General features: G+C 39.9%; 2 protein-coding genes across 2 annotated transcripts; both read right to left on the bottom strand.

Moving 5' to 3' along the window:
• Positions 1-1,413: 1,413 nt before the first annotated feature.
• Positions 1,414-17,237, bottom strand: LOC134748662 (N-acylneuraminate-9-phosphatase). The gene is made up of 5 exons (XM_063683455.1): positions 17,031-17,237; positions 8,556-8,730; positions 4,894-4,978; positions 3,184-3,406; positions 1,414-2,754 (listed from the first exon to the last, which is right to left on the bottom strand). Exons 1-5 carry the CDS (start codon positions 17,136-17,138, stop codon positions 2,578-2,580), a joined length of 768 nt encoding a protein of 255 aa, XP_063539525.1. The 5' UTR covers positions 17,139-17,237; the 3' UTR covers positions 1,414-2,577.
• LOC134748661 (neurochondrin homolog) lies at positions 14,348-16,940 on the bottom strand. Its single transcript, XM_063683454.1, has one exon. The coding sequence runs from the start codon at positions 16,692-16,694 to the stop codon at positions 14,484-14,486; it is 2,211 nt and encodes a 736-aa protein (XP_063539524.1). The 5' UTR covers positions 16,695-16,940; the 3' UTR covers positions 14,348-14,483.
• Positions 17,238-19,775: the final 2,538 nt, after the last annotated feature.

Raw genomic sequence — 19,775 nt, 5'->3', positions numbered from 1 at the left:
GTTCAATGGTTTGTTGCTTTTTGGCTCATTTACATAATAACCCTATTTTCTGTTGTACTAAATTTATTTTTTCAATCAGTAAACTACTAGAATTACTGCCCATATCATTCAAGAAAAAACCGGCCAAGTGCGAGTCGGACTCGCGCACGAAGGGTTCCGTACCATTACGCAAAAACGGCAAAAAAATCACGTTTGTTGTATGGGAGCCCCACTTAAATATTTATTTTATTCTGTTTTTAGTATTTGTTATAGCGGCAACAGAAATACATCATCTGTGAAAATTTCAACTGTCTAGCTATCACGGTTCATGAGATACAGCCTGGTGACAGACAGCAAAGTCATAGTAATAGGGTCCCGTTTTTACTCTTTGGGTACGGAACCCTAAAAAATTATGGCACTAGTTGACATCAGTGTCATCTCGTATCACTGTAGTTTCAAACAGGTAATGGTACTTTAAATATTTCACATAGGTACTTAGGTAATACTATAATTAGACATACTTTTGCCAAGTGGAACTAACCCACAAACAACTAAATCATCATTAATTTTTTGACTAAAATTAATTTTGCGAATTTTGTGTTGTTGGATCCCATTTTGTAATGTACATTACGATACAAGTGCGAAAAGTAGGAAATGCGCAACGAGTGGCGATAAATTAAAACGAGCGAAGGGAGTGTTTTAAATCGACACGAGTTGCGAATTACCTATTCGCACTTGTATCGTACAACGGTTTACAGTACATATTGCCCTTTAAATTTGCGTCATAGTTGCGTAATGTGCTAATTATCGCACTAGTGCGGTAAAGTAGCACCATATGTACTGTAAAATAACATCTAGTGCAGTATCATATCATATTATGTACAGTGGAAGGGCAATCGAGTATCTGAAGAGTGCAAACCTCAAATCTCTAGATTAATATTTAATTTAAATCCAGTAACTGTAATGCCATACGATAAATAAATACATGTACAGTAAGCATCAAAAGTAACGGATCAGACTACGCGTACAGGTGTCTAGCAGCGTAACAAAAAAGAGGTATGTCTCTATATGTAAGATAATTCGAATGTATCCGATACTTTTGAACGCTAATTATAGAGAAATTTTATCTCTAATTAGAAAAGTTTTTCACGGTGGCAGATACTTTTGGCGCGTTGTTTCATCAGCTACTATTGATGCCGACTGTACACCGAGACTGATATGAATGATTTGCTCTATGACGTTTATTAGCTTGAGTTAAGTGTAAAAATATGGGTGCATATAACTTACTCAAAAATATGTCTCATAGTTCTTAATTCGCTGACATAAGAGCTATGGGACATATTTTTGAGTATGATGTGTGTGCACCCATATTTTTACACTTGACTGTACCGTCAACTTCTGCAAATTTTAAATATTTAGAAATGAAACAACCGATGTAGTAAAATATCATATTTATTATGTGCACATTCACTTTTGCCATCATAAGAGTACTTTGGCCGATCAATTTTAATTATTTATGATATGGTTTCGTTTCTTCCCACAGCTGCAAAAGTCCAGAATGTAGCATTTTAAGTTTAAAAATCCATGTCCAAAATCTTCACATAAAGTAAATGTCCATTTCAGAATAACAAAATTACAAAGTCAACCTCGATAAATTCAATCTTCAAATGCATGAAGAAGTCAAATGTACTTTTTGTAGGTAGGTACATAGCGTAACAATAAAAAAGTCTCAAGTTACATCATGATTCATGATACTGTTTCAAGTTATGTAGGAGCATGTTTCTTACATAAATATACACATGTCCCACATCTATCTTACCAGTCTACAAGATTACCTACATACAAACTACCGACAAAAATAAACAACACATTTAACAACCCTTGTACGTGAATACTTTTTGAAACGATAGGTACTAGATTTGTGACCAGAGTCACATAAATTGTCTAGAAAATTACTTATTGAGAACAAAAAACTACTTACCTCCTACTAGGTATCACATGAATAGTGGCCAGCTCCTGCTTTCATCAGACTCAAATACTTTAAAAAATAATACAACGAAATGATGCTAAGCTTATAAGAATCATAACTATACATTATAATAAAAAAATATATCCAATAGTCCTACCCACTCTCTATACAAGTCTTCAAAAAATAAACTATAATGTCACTCTCTAGACACAACTCAGATCTCATAAAATGTCTAGTTACATTTGCAACATATCGTTGGTAACTTGACAAGCTCTGGACATTGAAAAATTAATCTTCATTATAGAAAATATACTTACTCTAAAGCTACTTTTGTACTTAAATCAATCGTCTAAGCGTGATCGTTTGATCACAATTTTTGACCTGAAAGCGGCCGATTGAGATCTTTTCTTGACTACTCTATTAGTATAGGGCGATTCCGTGCATAATTTTCTTATTAGATAGGATATAAAATAATGTTATTATAGTCACATGTCAGTAGCCTCACCAGTTAATTTAGGAATGGGTGTCGAGAATTTAAATTGGCAGATTCCACTGAAGTTCAGTGAGTCAGTTTAGTGGTCGTATTGACCGCTTAGCACGTTATAGTCATAAGTATATAGTCAAGGTCGTCAACAGATTGCGTCAGGGGCGGGGGCGGCGGCGGCGCGCCTGAGTTTGGGGGAGTTGGGGAGGACCTCGGGGAGCTCCGTCACCTTGTCAATAGTGAAGTCGGGTAGGTCTGAAGACTCTTCATCTTTTTGGAGGGGAATCCACACGGTGCAGCCAAGCTCTGCCTCCTTTCCACCCTGGAAATAAAGAAAATTGTAGTGTTAAATCTTGATGAGATACTTTTCTTGAGAAAGATGAAGAATGTTTCAAAAGTATAGGGTAGGTAAGTGTTTCAACACATACGCATTTCTCAGTAAATAGTTAATTTTATTATACTTGGCGTGTTTCCATTTCAATGTTGACAAAATGGGTTAGTTTAAGGCTCATAAAATGCACAGCAGATGTTTTCAGAGTAGTTTAATCCTGCGTTTTTCTTTTCAATTTTACTTCAATATTGCAGGTTGCATTGCAGCTAATGAAAAAGAATATCATAAATGCATAACAAAAAAATGCAAGGGCTCAAAGTAATGTAGCTCGCTCCAAATACAAAATCTATTATTGCAAAGCTTGCAAGTTTGTAAACGGCGTAAAGTGCAAGTGCGCCGGGTACTAAATTAAGAACTCACCTTAATGTCGGTCTCAAGTTTGTCTCCAACCATGATGCAATGTCTCGGCTCGACGTTGAGCAGCTTACACGCCTCCAGGAAGATGTGCTGATCAGGCTTCTCCCACGGCAGGTCCCCGGACACCAGCATGCAGTCGAAGTACTTGCGCAGACCCAGCCGCTGGATCTTCTGCCACTGGGCGCGCGATGGCCCGTTCGTGATCAGACCCAGTAGGTAATCCTCCCTGTTCATTCATTGTCGCCTACTGTTATTGCGTGCTGTAACTCAGCAAACTATACATGCAAATGTCCTTGCACTAGTAAAAGCTCAGTGCAAGAGCATTTTATGAGCTAAAATGACACATGAATTAATGTTCCACGCACAATTTATAGATGCTATAAATAACACATGAAAATGGCTCGGAACTGCTCTTAATGTCATGTTTTGCATTTTGCCATTGCAAGAATTAGGACATTAGGTATTCATTCACATGGTTAGTAACAGACTAGTTAATAATTGGCTTGGTGCATTAACATGACAGTAATTATCAAAACAGGTAGCAACTGTGAAGATATTTGTAGCTATAACTTCGTGCGAAGTAGAGTTCCTACTTTCACTTTGCATGTTGAAACTTCGAACCAGGGCTATTAATAAAAATCCTTACCAACTAATTCGCGTCGAACAGACCAGTTTTAAGCGTGTTCAAATAAGTTAGAGCTCAAGTTATACAGGTTTGAAAATATATCCACAGTTGTTATGAAATTGTTGCGGCAATAGTTTTACCTTCATGATGTCTCCCCATATATTTTTTAAACACAATTCAATACCTAAGTGTTGCGCTCGCTGCGCCCGAGTTTAGTCACTCGATGAGCAACAACAGAACTGTTGAAAAACAAGTAATTAATTAGCGATGTGATCAAAGTCGGCCCAACACGCTTGGGAAGACACCCACACTTTCAAAAACATACTTTATTGAGTAGGAAATAAAGACGATGTTTTCCCAAAACTTTGGTGCTGACTTTATCATGAAAGTTTCCAAAATAAATACTCAGTGCTCTGATATCCATAGTATTATGTGGCATGCCGCACTGGATTCAAACCTGGCATGCTAGACGGTCTCTGAAAATGATGGTTAAATGAATGTCGAATTATTGATGTAGGCACCTTAGATGCTTACATCGCTACACCACATAACACCATGCAAAATTCTGTCAGAGAACCCACGTATTCCTGATGAAAGTCACTGAAAAACTTAAATTTTGTTCTTACCCTTTTAATGCAAGTAATTATAACCAATTGCGTAGTTACCGAGGTATTGCACATGAAAGAACGCAGATATATCTTGCGTATATAAGGACTTTCAGCTGCATTGAGATTATAGCCATTTGCAGTTGCCTAAAGTGTTGTGCGTAAATTATATTTCAGAACACCAACATCAGGATATCGTAGGTTTAATACAGTAGGTACATTAGGCAATTTCCATGTTTAATGTTGAACAACAATGCGTAGTTTAAGTGGCCAAACAGGACCATTATCGTTATCGCATATTTGACAACAAAACAAAGAATTGCCTCATAATATCACAAGTTACGTAATGAATTAGGTGAAGAGCTATTATATCATGGAGAAATTATTTATCAATGAACTCAATAAGGGTTCGATAAACCTTATGTCACATTGAGTATTTCTGCATAATATAAATAAAAGAATGGATCGTGGAAGAAAACGTACCTCAAAGTCTCTAATAGATGGATAACGTCAGGTGATAGAGACAAGTATTGAAATCTTAGTTTTAGCCATTCATCAGAAATATTTTCTGAAACAATAGGAAAGATAGAATTAAATTATTAAACATCGAAAAAGCAAAGTGAGTTGGGTGAAACGCGCAATACGGTCACCTTGGGTTAAAAATAGTTGTGTGGAAAATCACTAGGTTGCTGGAAACGCGACTGGAACTTATGTAACAGTTCGTAATTGGGAAAACAGAAGACACATATGTTAGCAAGTACTCAAGTACCAAAACGGTACCCATAAACGATCAACCTTTCTTTTACGTTAACATCATGAATACTGTCTAGTTTTGTTGTCCATGCATTTTTCATTATTAGGTATTTAAATAAAAACATAATGCATATCAGTCTTTCCTTTGACCGGTTTTCTTAGTGTTGCCTTCAGAACAGAGGACAACCGGCTGAGCACCACAGCTCATTAAGAAGTGCTTAAGGTCATTGTTGTATCTTTACAAAAGTTGATGTTATATTTTACTTCCTTCGTTAAGGGGCCCACTGATTACCAGTCCGCCGGACGATATCGGCCAGTCAGTTGTTCGGAACTGTCAAATTTTTGTTCTAATTGACAGGCTTTTCATGTTAGTCAAGCAATTACCCATGTAACCTACACATGCAATCATTATTATATGGGCTCCCTTACATTCCACAATTCTTCTCTTTCCGCACATACTCTAATTCAATGACATGCATATTGTACCTACGCCAAACACTGGCTGATTGTGACGCACTTTATGTAACATAATGATCATTTCTAATAGGTACGTAGTTTTGTACAAATACATTATTTGTATTAAAGAAGTACATTTTCAAACGGTTGTTAAGTGTAATATTAAGATTATTAGAGTATATTTTATATTATAGTAAACTAAATTTACGCGAAATATAAGTGTATTTGGAAAAGAACACAGTCGCATTTGAACTGATTGACCAGTTGTATCAATTAATTCTAGAACACAATCGTTTAACGATATTAAAACGATGATTCCTACTCTCTCCTTTTGCATGAGACATAAGACGATTAGATATGAGAAATTGCGCTAACCAAACGATGACGATGAAACGATGTGTTTGCCGAATCATACAGGTACCCGCTTCTTTATGCCGTATCTCATCAAACCATCAACGGCATCATGATAAACAAACCTATTACACGTAGGTACATGTGGCTAAACGAATATTGATTTAAATTGCCTGCTAACACAACACGGTCAAGTGCGAGGCCTCTACCTGCTGCGTATCAATGTCACACCCATAATGAATGGAGTATGACGATGTATTTGTTGTGAACTAAATTGAATATTTAGGTAAACGTAATAGGCCGCGATGCCTTACACGCTGCGCCCTATGGGGCCCTGTAGACAGGCCATAGGCCATATTTTCACTGCAATATGTAAAGGGGCCCACTGATTATCAGTCTGCCTGACGATATCAGCCTGTCAGTTGTTCGGAACTGTCGTTCAAACTGACAGGCTGATATCGTCTGGCGGACTGATAATTACCCCTTAAGTATTGTATTTTTACTTCGTGCTTTAGACATGTCATGTGTATAGGAATTAGACAAACAGAAAAGCTTTATTTAACATCCCAGACTACTCTTAACTCCAGTGTTTCCGTTGGCTTCGCAGTTAAAAATAAAACTCCTATTGTGAAATACACTAGCTAAACGATTTAAAAGATGTTTTCACTCTATTTCCATCTTCGCATCTATCTCCTTCATTCGCACTTGCGCGTGCGCATCATTTTGTTTACAATATCTATAATAATATCGCGTGGGGCGCATGCGTCTGACGAAATTGACGTAAATGATGACACACAGATAAATAAAACTACGCTATGAGTATGGCCTTTATACCTACCTGCTCTAATAATTATTCCTTAGTATCAAGCCCAAACATTGTCATGACATAATATGTAAATATAAAATTTATATGTACCATGTTGTTATTGCTTCGTGGCTGGGCTTACGCCTACTTATTTGGGGAACACTAAATTGTTCTGACGACACAAAGACCTGGCTAGGAGCCATATTGTACAGTCTTCTGTAATATCTTACGCGAAAATGCGAGCATAAATATGTTAAAACGACTTTATTTGCAGTGACAGAAAAGCTTGTCATACTTTTGCGTGTTTCATTGTAACAAATTATTGTAAGTTACTGTACCGTAGGTCATTTGCTGTAGTTTATGAGGACATTTAGATAATGAGTTGAAAGGTGAATAGTGGCTTATGCGTTATTTTAATTGCGCCGCGGTGCAAAGGTATAGTGCGACATAAAATAATACTAAATTGTTGCCATGTTTAAGCATTTTACGCCAAAAATGTGACAGTTACGTAGTAAGTGGCGCCCTCAATAATTTTCTACAATTTCTTGTCGGACTATAGTTCAAAGATCATGTTCAGTCGAGTCTTTGGAACGATAAGATATTAGCCATTCAAATGCTCGTCACTGTCTCAGAGCATGGCATCTTTAAACTTAACTAATCGTCAATAGAGGTGAAAGCAGGGTGATATCTAGTGGGCATTAGCATGTCAAGGTCTATATAGGATGTTTACCTTACTAGAATAATTACGTATTAAACAAACCGTTAAAATCTGGAATGCCCAACTGTAACATGTAGAACAGATGTATCTAAATACAATATAGCTACCACCAAGCTCTGGGAGGTAATCGATATGTTGTGTATTTCTGTCTGCAGCGCAGTGGGCGTGAATTTCCTTTTCGCTGGACACACCCCCTTCCATATCTCGTGCCACGATAAAAAGTCAGCGGCATTTGCACTTGGGTCAACAACAACACAACAAGAACAAGGTTCATAGGTACATCTACAAGGTTAAATGCACAGTAAATACAAAGCGAACGGATAAGCTGTTTGTTTTGTTTTAGAGTGTAGAAAAACGGCCTGCCTGGATATTGGTCTACAACAGATAGTTGAGCCGCATTGAATAATATCAGAGGTTCTAATCGATGACGATTGATGAAGTGGGGTTCTGATCGGAGTTCGGACTTAGCCACATCAGGAAATATGCTATTTGTTAACCTTTTAATGTTACGTTAACCAATGGTCGAAGAGTTGAAGAATATTTTAATTCGCTGGCAACTCTTATATCACGAATGAGTCGTCGCAAGGGCGCACGCGGAAGGCCTTCAGGAACCTGAACCTTTTAGAAAAACAGTCCTTACAGAAAATATTGGAGTTGTAACATTTATCTAGAGCTTCCAAGTATGGCGATGTGTTCTTTGGCAAGCAGTTTCTCCATAGGTAGGCTCAGTGCCGGCTCGAGTCTTTGATCAGGGTAGAGCGAAATCGGGTTTTGGCGCCCTTCGATGAAGCTTTTTACCCAAAAGCAAAACGAACCGTATTTTTAAAACAATTTTTTTTTCTCATTTACCATTTTGGCGCCCCCCTTGCCATCCGGCGCCTAGAGCGCCCGCTCCACCCTAGATCCGGCCCTGGGTAGGCTGGCCACTCATCTATCACAAACGAGTCGTCAGAGTTCATTTCTCGCCTTTGGAGCAGACCGTACTGGAGTTGAAGGATCATCTAGACTAGAGCCTCCGTCTCCACCCTAAGTACTTATTGGAGTTGTTCCAAGTATACTCACTGGCGATGTGTCTATAGTTTTTCGGCAAGCAGTTTCTCCATAGATGGGCTGGCCACTCATCTATCGCGAATGAGTCGTCATCAGGGCGCGCGCGGAAGGCCCTCAGAAACTTGGAGGCGCTCTCGGAGGCGCCTTCGCCCGGAAGGCCGTACTGTTGTTCCAGGACCTCGACAAGCTGAGGAGACGAAGGTTATTATGATCATCCTTATTAAAAAGCTAGAACATCTCAGGGCATCATGTAGATATGTTTGCGATTCAATGAGATTAAAATTGGTCGATGTTTCTATAGTTTGTCAAAGGACTGTCTCATTTCAAACATACAATAGTAGATTGTTAACCAAGGGATGAAAGGCACTCATTTCTGCCGAGGTGTCTTGGCGCTCGAACGCAGTGTGAACGCGCCAATAGTCCGAGGCAGAAATGATGCCTTTCACCCGAGTTAAACACTCTACTTTTCATTTCGAATACGAGGAAAGTAAAATGCATGTGTTTTTTCAAAAACATGACGAATAATACATTTTTATAGTATTTATTGAGGGAACTTTCAATTAAAAATTCAGGCAAAAGTATCGTTATTTATGGAATGGAGAGTCAAGTATCACAATGGAAATTGTATAACAAATCCATTTAAACTCAAATTTCAATTGCTTATCGTAAAAAAATTAAAAATATCGTAGAAAAGTATGTTTTCATTTCTCATGCTCTGAAAGAGGGTCATTGTTGTTCTAAAAGGTGCGCAGAAAATGATACGCGTCTGCACTAGAGCATTTTACGTTCGAAGTACGATTTTTTTTATTTTTTTACGATTAGCAATTGAAATTTGAGTTTAAATGGATTTTTCATACAATTTCTATTCTGATATTTGACTTTCCATTCCATAAATAACGATACTTTTGCCTAAATTTTTAATTGAAAGTGCCCTCAAGAAATACTATAAAAATGTATACTTAGTCATGTTTTAAAAAAACACATTTATTTTACTTTCCTCGTATTCGAAATGCAAAGTAGAGTGTTTAACTCGGGTAAAAGGTATCATTTCAGCCTCGAACTATTAAATACCTCAGCAGGAATGGGTGCCTTTCATCCCTTGGTTAAAATCTACTATTGTCTTACACTAGTACTAGCACCCAAAAGAAAAGGATGAGTATATAAATTGTATATACAGATGTCAATCACAATGAAAAAATCAACGATGATCAACTCTGGTCAACGTGGGACTCGAACCCACATCCTTGGATTGCCGGTCCAATGCGTTTGCGTTACCAATTGCGCCAATTGCAATTGTGGTACGTCCCACAATAAAGGAAAATATATTAACATTTTAGGATGAGTATAGTTTTTTTTTGTTCCTTTTTACTGACAAGATTTGCTTGACCAACTATAATAACGTGGCAAAGATTTTTGCTCACAAATCAAAATCCAATCCGGACGCCTGATATCACTTCCGGAAAGGTGAAGTCCTTATTATAAAAAGAAATAATAATCTGTCTTTATTCTGACAACTTCTGTCGACTGTCATATAAGATGTGAGTGTTTTTGAAAATATTTTTGTTGTGGTGTTGAGTGTTTAGTGAGTGCTTTTGGATATTCCTTGGACTTCATAATTATCTTCTAAGCTACTAAAGGGTATGTAGACGTAACTTTATCCTTTCTGTCAGATTTGCGAATTTTGGATGATCAGGTTAAATTTGCTTCCAATTATATTGACAAGTTCTAATTTGGCTATGGGCTATGGCTGATCTGGGTTGGACTAGGTTTCATTTGGATGGCTGCTTCGGGAGCTACCTGCACCGGTTCGCAAGACGGGAGGTGACGGCCGAGTGTCACCAGTGCAGCTGCGGCGAGGACACGGCGCAGCATACCCTGGAGGAATGCCCAGCCTGGGCGGGGCAGCGCCGTGACCTCATGGCAGTGGTGGGGGACGACCTCTCCTTGCCGGCCGTAGTTAAGGCTATGGTCGCCGACGAGAGGTCGTGGAAAGCGGTCCTCTCCTTCTGCGAGGATGTAATGTCGCAGAAGGAGGCAGCGGAGAGGGAACGGGAGGCCGACCCAGCCTCGCACCCGATCCGCCGCAAGCGCGCAGGGGCTCGGAGGAGGGCGTATGCCCATCTCCTCCCCCCTACCTAGCGAGGTCTGGGCAGCGGCGCGGGGGCGTCGCTGCCCATTACATAGGCCTCGCAGAGAAGGCGCGCGTGGTGTGCCCACGCGCCTTCTGAGGAGGCAGGGCTAGAAGTTACTCCCTAGCCCCCCCCCCCCCCAGAGAAGGGCCCGCTGCATGTGGTAGTGGCGGGCGGCGCCGGCGTGGTCACGGTTGCGTACTTAAGAGAACCCGTGGCCACGCCCCATTGGCGGCGCGCAGGCATACCGTTGGTTTTTTAGTGGGTAGTGGCGCCTTTTGCCGAGTCCCACATAACCCGCACTTTCTCCCCCGAGGGTGTGGGTATGCATAAAGCATTTTTCCAACGAAAAAAAAAAAAAAAAAAAAAAAAATTCATTTGGATCACTACTCATAAACAAGATTCTCGAACGTCTCTTCTCATCTTCGCCTCAGTGGAAAGGTAGCCTTATTCAATAAATAGGTTGCTTTTCATATCAGCAGACACTCGGCAGACAAATAACAGTTGTGCAACTTCAACATCACGTGATTCACGTGCAGCTTGTTCATTGCGTGCACTTTGCAATAACAAAAACGGATAATACTATCACTATCAGTCGATTTATCTTTACTGCAGAGTGCTGACTCAGTTAAGCCTTCCCCGATATCTATTTTATAACTGGTATCGTTCATTTATTACCTGCCGGCCTAGCCAAGGTGACAATCGATATCGCTACGACAACGAAACGCTTTGTGTCTCTATCACTTCCATATTAGTGCGACAGTGACAGTTGCGTTTCGATCGCTACGAAGCGTAAGCGATTGGCATGTTGGCTACGTGGCCTGTTTTGTACAAAAGATAAAACAATACGTCAGCGACTAACGTACTACATGCCCTCAATGTTATGCCATAAATATTAGGCGTAGAAACGAGTCACTTTTATTCTGGCGATATTAATAATCATCATGTCTCATCTTGAGACGCAAAACACTTTTAAACGTTGGCAATGTACATTTAAAATATGTGTTGAATAGATGTTACATGTACCTACGCAGTTTTATTTATCAAACAGAGGTTAGGGTGCCTTTGTCTCTAAAACAAATTCAAGTATAAAGAGAACATTAATCTAGGTTAATTAATGAACAAATAAATCTAAATAACCACGTTCGTTCTACAGATAATGGTACTCGTTGTTTGTCAGGTGTAGGTACTATGACAATTCTACAAGGCATAATAATCAAGAGCAAATTCTCAAAACAGGTTGGTACATAAAGATCATACGGAAGCAAGGATGAAAATAGCATCTTCATTATTCCTATATTGAAAGCGTTGGTCTATTTAGGGGGATCCCGTATATCTGGTCTTTAGCCACGCATAGTCGTAGGATTTCTGAGATCACACCTTAACTGGTTGATCTCAAGATTAAGGGATGGGAATAGCTCGGGTCAACGCTCGTGCGAAACGTTCACTCACCTGCTTGGCACAGCATCCAAGCCGAAATTGATACTGTTATACTCCTCTAATTACTGTCATTGTCACTTGCGTTCTCGTAGAGTTATTCCCAGTCTGCGTCACAATGAGCAAACCTTTATAGTATGAATTATCTCAGATGATTTTTTCGGGCTCGGGCCCTACTCTGTTAAACAAAAGGTATTGTTTCCTTTATGAAGAGGTTACACTGCTTACTGCTAATAGCCTCGATAGGAACGAGCCCGTTTAAAAAGCAAATTTACCATTCCATTAATATGGTTCAAATTCATGAAACAGGCCAGCCCATTCGGAGATAAAACGTTTGTTATCTCCAAAGAAAATACCACCCTGTTCTCTGAATGAGCTGTCACATAAATTTTAACCTTAAGGCGGTTCCCTGAGCCAGAAAGCGAAAAATCTCCTTATATGATCATGTTTTTCTAATTTAGTTAATCATGTTCGTAGACGTGGAAAAAATATATGTAGTTCTTGACTATATTATCTTTAACATCATAGCTTCCGATACACGAATTATGACACTTCGCTCGATACAATTAATTCCCAAAGTAACCTCTAACTCGGACTTTTAATCCTACTTTACTCGGTTATTTATTATGTGATACTATAAACAAAAAAAGAAGAAAAAACAATCTTAACATAAATAGTAATTTCATAGCTTTAGAATTTCGATATTGTAAGGTAACGTTTTTAAAATAAATAAAAACCGACAAAATTTGATTTAAATTGACACTTGGCGCGTATGTTCTTTCCCGTTCTTTCTTGCGAAATGTGACAAAGACAGCGGCAAACCGATGGAACGGCCTTAATACTATCACGATAGTTGCTTTTTAGGTTTTAGGGTTCCGTACCCAAAGGGTAAAAACGGGACCGTATTACTAAGACTCCTCTGTCCGTTTGTCTGTCACCAGGCTGTATATCTGTTACCGCTATAACCACAAATACTTAAAAGTACGGAACCCTCGGTGGGCGAGTCACCCGAGATAATTCATACTATACCTATGAGTCGTTTTATATGTGGTTAAGATTGTGAAAAACCCTTTAGACGTGTAGTCTCACGTCACGAACCCGCCGCCAAAAGGCCGCTCCCATACAATCGACGTTACGCTCTTATTTTAAAACAACATGCTCAAATTACATGAAACTTGGCATAAACATTTACGTAACATATACATATCTATGTCTGTAGTTTTCGTTCCTAAAATCTGAGGGTCTACCGCGAACCATGTTCGACGTCTTGCCTCATGTCACACTTACGTACGAATTGTCAAGTGCGACAGAGAGGTAACACGTTGAACGTGGTTCGTGGTAGGCCCTCAGGCCCCCATAGGCTTCCGCTACCGCCCGTCCGATGGTAAGCGGTTACCGTAGCCTATGGAGGCCTGTGACGTTAGTAACAGTGATGTCGACAATTGTCGCACCTGTCACCGTGGTGAAATAGGGGCCTGATCTACCTATTTTTTGTTTGGCTGCATTGGTTCCATGTTCCATGGTTCCTAACCCGACGAAAATTACTTAGTTCCACGAATTTTGGATAAAGAAAAAGAACTATAGATATACCTGCTGCAAAGCTAAGTTATACAAAAGATTATTGTGGGTCGTAATGAATGTAATGATGGAGGCCACTATTGTTTTTTTTTAATGAACAACAATAAAGCAGGTAGAGCAAATCAGGTAATGATACAATGGGTAAGAATCAGGTCGTTATTATGATTAGGGTTCCGTACCCAAAGGGTAAAAACGGGACCCTATTACTAAGACTCCACTGTCCGTCTGTCTGTCACCGGGCTGTATCTCATGAACCGTGGTAGCTAGATGGTTGAAATTTTCACAGATGACTTATTTCTGTTGTCGCTATAACAATAGACACTAAAAACAGAATAAAATAAATATTTAAGTGGGGCTCCCATACAACAAACGTGATTTTTTTGGCGTTTTTTGCGTAATGGTACAGAACCATTCGTGCTCGAGTCCGACTCGCTCTTGGCCGGTTTTTTGCTTACCTACGCAGAACTACTCATAACAATTGACTTATTTTCTTGCTATGTTGTCATTTTCTTGGAAACTAGATAAAAAGAAACAAATGTTTTTACATCCAGAATTTATTTATCGTATAATTGCTTGTTTATTATGTTTTAACAGCATTTCTCAAAGAGCCTAAGTGCAGCACAGCTGCAGATTTTACATTTACTAGCGAAAATATAAAACTTTTTATATAGTTTTATGTATTAGGGAAGATGGAAAGATAGAGAAGACTGGCGTTAAATTCACAAGTTTCACAACTCAAAATTAAGTACCATTAGTATAAAAATGTATGACAAATTATCATAAATATTCTATCTACTTAGTCTCCAAACAATTTCTTGCCTAAGTCCATTAATCGGTGGTTTCTGCACATTTTCAGTGCTCCTCCTTTCTTAAGGACTGGGATAGCACCTTCATTTGAGTCTACTAGTCTGCAAAGGAAGTCCTCAAATGCAGATTTGACATTGGGGGGAAGTGTTCCAACTTTTACCTTTGCAAGCATTTCAGCAATGCCCTCAGCCCAGCCACTCTCAATGGCAAACTCTGAGATCCACGGTACAATAGTTAGCACCCCACTCATGGTTTGCATGCCAAGGAACCATAGATCAGCAATTTCACTCCAGTTTTCTTTGTAACTCATGGAGACAACAAGAGCAGTGGGATCATTAGACTCATCAACATTGTAAGCATCCCAGAGAAACCGAATTGTAGACTGAATGTATCTGCAAATGGAAAAGTCATTCTTCTTTACCTTACTAGCTTGCTGTTTCAGTAAAAGGAGGCCTAGGACAGCTAGATGACCATGCAAAACCAAGTTTTCTGGAATCTGTTTCAGCTCTGGTAAGTTGTTGAAGATAAACTTCAGTAAAGTGTTGAACAGTACACTGTTGTCTACAATTTTAGGTGCTAGTACTGTAAGGTTCATGAATATGTTGCAGAGGCTGACCATGGCAGCTCGGGAGTCCTTCATGTCTTCTAATACTTTAGGGTCTATTTCAGCCTCAGGTTGAGTTTTGACTTTCAAGCGTTCTGACTTTGGTACTGGAGGTTTCTTGTAGTGAACTATTGACCAATGGAAGCTTACAGCCTCATAGAGGATATCTTCCTGTTTCAAGTTGAACATGATATCTCTGGCTTTGTCTTCTACAGCCAAATGACAAAGAGCTGGTAACATTAAACGGAGTAAATCAACTTGACCCATTAGTGTTGTGTCCATGTCCATTGCTTCTCCTTCTGATTGGTTCTTCTCAGCTAGTTTCCTTGATCGGTAAGCATGGAAAGAGTCATTGGCAAGTTGGAACATGAATGGGAGTAGTGCATAAATTTGCTCACGCATAGCTGTAGTTTCCTGTGCAATCCAGGCAAATAGTACTCTGACCATGGCACAAACATATACCTTTTCAGCATCAGGTAACTTGTCCCTGCTCTTATCATTGGATACTTTACCCAATTGTGAGACAACAGCATTAAAGGCTCCCTTAAGGCTTGTGTAGACAGACTGCTTTTCTTTCTGTTCCAAGTCAAGCTGATCCAAGGCCATGTAGTTGATGGATAATTCCAATACAATGAAGCAAGCAGTGACTAAGTCAGCATTGGCGAAGGCTTGTTTAAAACTTCTGTCATCTAGTTGCATTCTGACTTCAATTGCGCACAACTGAAGCAACAACAGGAAGAACTTCTTAGGATTCTCTTCATCATTGAAAGTCCACTCAATTCCAAGTAAATCTACAATGTTAGCTGCTAGTTTCAAAGCGGGATCTCTCTGGTTTTTCCCGATCTTGCTCGTCAAGATGTCATGCAGAGCTTTGTAAATGCTCATTGGCCAAGTTTCCTCTGAAGATCCAGGTATAACAGTGCTTTTGTTGCAACTGTATAACAATGCACTCAATATAGCAGCCAATTCAAACTTCCTTTCTGATTGATCGGTAGCAAAATCTAACGATATTTTGTTGACTAATGCATGGAACGGTTTAGGGTCATTACCCCAAGCAGCGGGGCCGTATCTGCTTACCAATTTCACAAGAATGTTAAGGGCTTCATCTGTTTGGAAACTTTGATGTGAATAGATTTCAGACATCTTAGTTATGGCACCCACTTCGATCAGAGCTTTCTGGCCCGCTTCCTGCTCAGCGATGCACTGTAGACATGTGTATGCTTCGCTGATGATGATGAGGTTGTCGTCATAGTCTGAATCGTCTGATGTCTGCACTATGTCCAGGAACACCGGTATGTTAGCCAGCATTTCCGGATGTGTGGCAAGCTCTGGCTCATTGCAGAAGCATGTAAGAACCGAGAGTGCCACTGACTTATACACTGAGGGCGGGCAGTCATCTTCTAAAGTGCAGGTCAGCAGTTTCTTCAGGAATCCGAATCCGATAGCTTCAAACAGCGCTTTTTTCGCGTTCGCCTTGCAGTCTTTCGCCTTCACTAGTTTAGTCACCATGAAAAGCGCGGCGAACTTTTCTGTGTCGGTTTTCGCGGACTTCAGAATGAGAACGCATTTCTGAATTGACTCCGATATATCACCCATTGTCACAAAACACTTTTTGGCGAGCACGTCGTGATTCTCGCTCCACTGAAATCCACTGAGAGCCAACAAGCGGCACACGTTGAATCGACCAAACGATCTACATCACGGTTATATTTAGCTCGAGTTCTCTTCCAAACTATCTAAATCTGGCTGCAGAGCTCGCGTTCTCCAACCAAGAATATCCTATTTATAAACATACATACTGGAACGCGAGAACACGCGGTGCAATAGACAAGCTCTACGCACAAAAAATATACGCGATGACAGCGCGCGCACTGGCAGTGGGTCACAGATGACCGTGACAATGTCAAATCATAAAATCGAAATTTTACAAACCTTATTGCAGGCTCTGCTATCACACTTCCTCGTCTGAATTAAAGTGTTATCTAGGTCGAAAAATATCGCCGAAACATCACTATTTTCATTGTACGATTCACCAGCCATGATATATCTTAGGAAAAATAAAACAGTAAAATAAGAGATCCTGTGAAGTTTAGTTCGCTCTCACTCGCGCACGGCACAGCAAGTAATGTAATGGAATAGAAGGAAAAATTACATTTTTGTTGGACAATCTGTAGAAGACTACGCCATCTAGTAGTATTTTACGTGATAACCACCTTAGCTGCCCGAACAATAAAAGCAAGGTTTGAACCGTGACTGTTGTACAGTGACATACGGTCTTAGTATAAAAATAAACCGCTAGATGGCGGTTTTATAAAAGATGGATATCACAAATCACAACACGACGAGGCAAAACATCAATTATCGCGGGTTCCAATTTTTATGTTATAGGTAGTTGGTCAAACTAAATTTCCAGTAAATAACAACAAAAAAAAGTATACTTATCCTTTTCTTTCGGGTGCTAGTACTAGTGTAAGACAAAGATAGTATCATTCTCTCTGTCTATGTTTGAAATGAGACAAATGAAATAATTGGCCCATAACCGCTATGCACACAGCCAGGAGCAGTACAAGTAGGTATAGGTAGGGTATTTGACTGTATTTAAAATAAATTATTTTACAACATGCAGGAAATAAAGCACCAGAAGATTAATGGAGTAACGTAGACAGCAGTTATTTTTAGACACAATTTCTATTTTAAAACCCGTATAAAACTATAAAGAGTAATTTGATTGTAACGTCACATGCTAGTGTTTCATATAAATTATATAGTAGCAAAACCGTTTTGACAGTTCGAAAAAAGAAACTGATTTGACTAGTATTCAAATACCCTATACCCTATTGTAGGTTATGTAATGAGGGCTATCGTTTTTTTGCTCACCAGTTGGCGCCTCTGTTCTTCTTTTAAAATTATGGCTTCAGCCCAGTGGGACTATTTCGCCAGTATCAAGGTATTAAGAGGTTTAAAAACGACAAAAATTGTACGGTTGTACAAGACAGTGTACGGTGATTTGTTAGCTCTTGTAAATCGATAGCTAGACTTTACAAGAAGCACGTGGACTACCGGCCGTTGACTCCAAGATGGTGGTTAAACGCGCTTCAAAATTAATTCTCCATTTACTGCACACTACCACATTAGTTTACTGTATAATAAGCTATCGATATTACACTAAACAATATTAACGGACGGACGGACAATAGTGACCCTATAAAGGTTAAAAATGGAACCCTTTCCTTTTGACGTACGGAACCCTAAAAATGGATGGGTGCTGACTTGTCTATTGTCATATGCGTAATTTCTTTCTATTATACATTATACGTTGAGATACCTAAATCGTGTTCTATAAGTAGGTAGTAGGTACTATTCGCACTAGTAGTTCCGCTATCCTCGCTCGGAAATGACGCATCATTCTTGGTTTTTGCCTCCAATATGAGCAAGTTGCGTAAACCCAGAGACATATGAAAGTAATATGAGAGAGGATGAGTTACGACCATAAGGGACACGTCATTCTTTGTACAGTGAAATTCTTTTATCAACATTGTTTCGCGGTAATACGGCCTTGGACGGAGGGTTGATTTTTTATTTACGACTTTATTTTAAGGAAGCGGGAAATGTTACCAATGTTTGCTGGGTTGCTAAGGGAATAAGATCTGGTAATAGAAAAACAGTTTGGTTTATGGAGCGTTAAGCTTTCGGGAGTAGGTAGGTAGGGTAGGGGTAGTAGGTGTGGTAGGGTTTTTTTTATTTTATTTTTTATAGTAATGTTTAGCCTAAAAGTGCAAAACCGTAGAACTAAAGGAAATTTTAGTAAGAGGAAATTTTGTTCTCTATAGAAAATTGAGCTGCTAAGTTGAAATGGGACTGGGCTGGTCATGTCTGCCGAATGCCGGACGACTTGTGGGCTAAGTTAACCACGAAGTAGGAGCCCCACGAGTCTAACGGGATCCGGCAGGCCTCGTCGGCGATGGCGGGATAACTTGGACTCCTTTTTGAGAGGCTGGCCAGATATATCACTAAACAGAGACGAGTGGAAGAAGAGTGGGGGAGGCCTTTGCCCAGCAGTGGGATACAGTGGGCTCTGAATAATAATAATAATAACACCGCTGGGGCAGCTTGTGGCGAGCTGACGGTGAGTGGCGACACCGCGGACCCCTATTCCAGAGGGCCCTGTCATCTGGCCCTCGCCTCTGTGCTTGCCTTGACTCGCCGGCCAGAGTGGAGTCGCAAGAGCGGGTCCTATGCTCCGGGTTGGAAGTGTAAAATGTCGTAACGCCGGCGGCCTGCTGAACGGATTACCGGGATCTGGCTACCGCAGACTCACCTCTCGACAACCTCACAGCCACTCGTAGTGTTGCCCTGTTGTCGCACTGTACGTGCAGCCATTGCGGGGCCCACTCAATGAATAGGGGATTATTACTGCAATGTTCTGCCAAGTGCCACCAGAGTGCAGCACTAGCCTTTTTAGTAAACCATAGAGTAAGTTATACATACTGTACCTTTAACAGGTTTTTGACAAGTTTTCAGAGATAATAAAATATGACATTGATGCATCAAGGCGGTTTGTTTACAGAGGACCTACCGGGAAACGCGAATCCGAAATTTCACTATCTGCCTCTTTATCGCTCGAATATGCAAGAGTGACAGAAATGTTAAATAACGTAATTTCGATTTCTTGTTTCG

This window comes from Cydia strobilella, chromosome 16 (genome assembly GCF_947568885.1).
Source record: "Cydia strobilella chromosome 16, ilCydStro3.1, whole genome shotgun sequence".
Lineage (NCBI taxonomy): Eukaryota > Metazoa > Arthropoda > Insecta > Lepidoptera > Tortricidae > Cydia > Cydia strobilella.
This window is presented reverse-complemented; position numbering and strand designations above follow the sequence as displayed.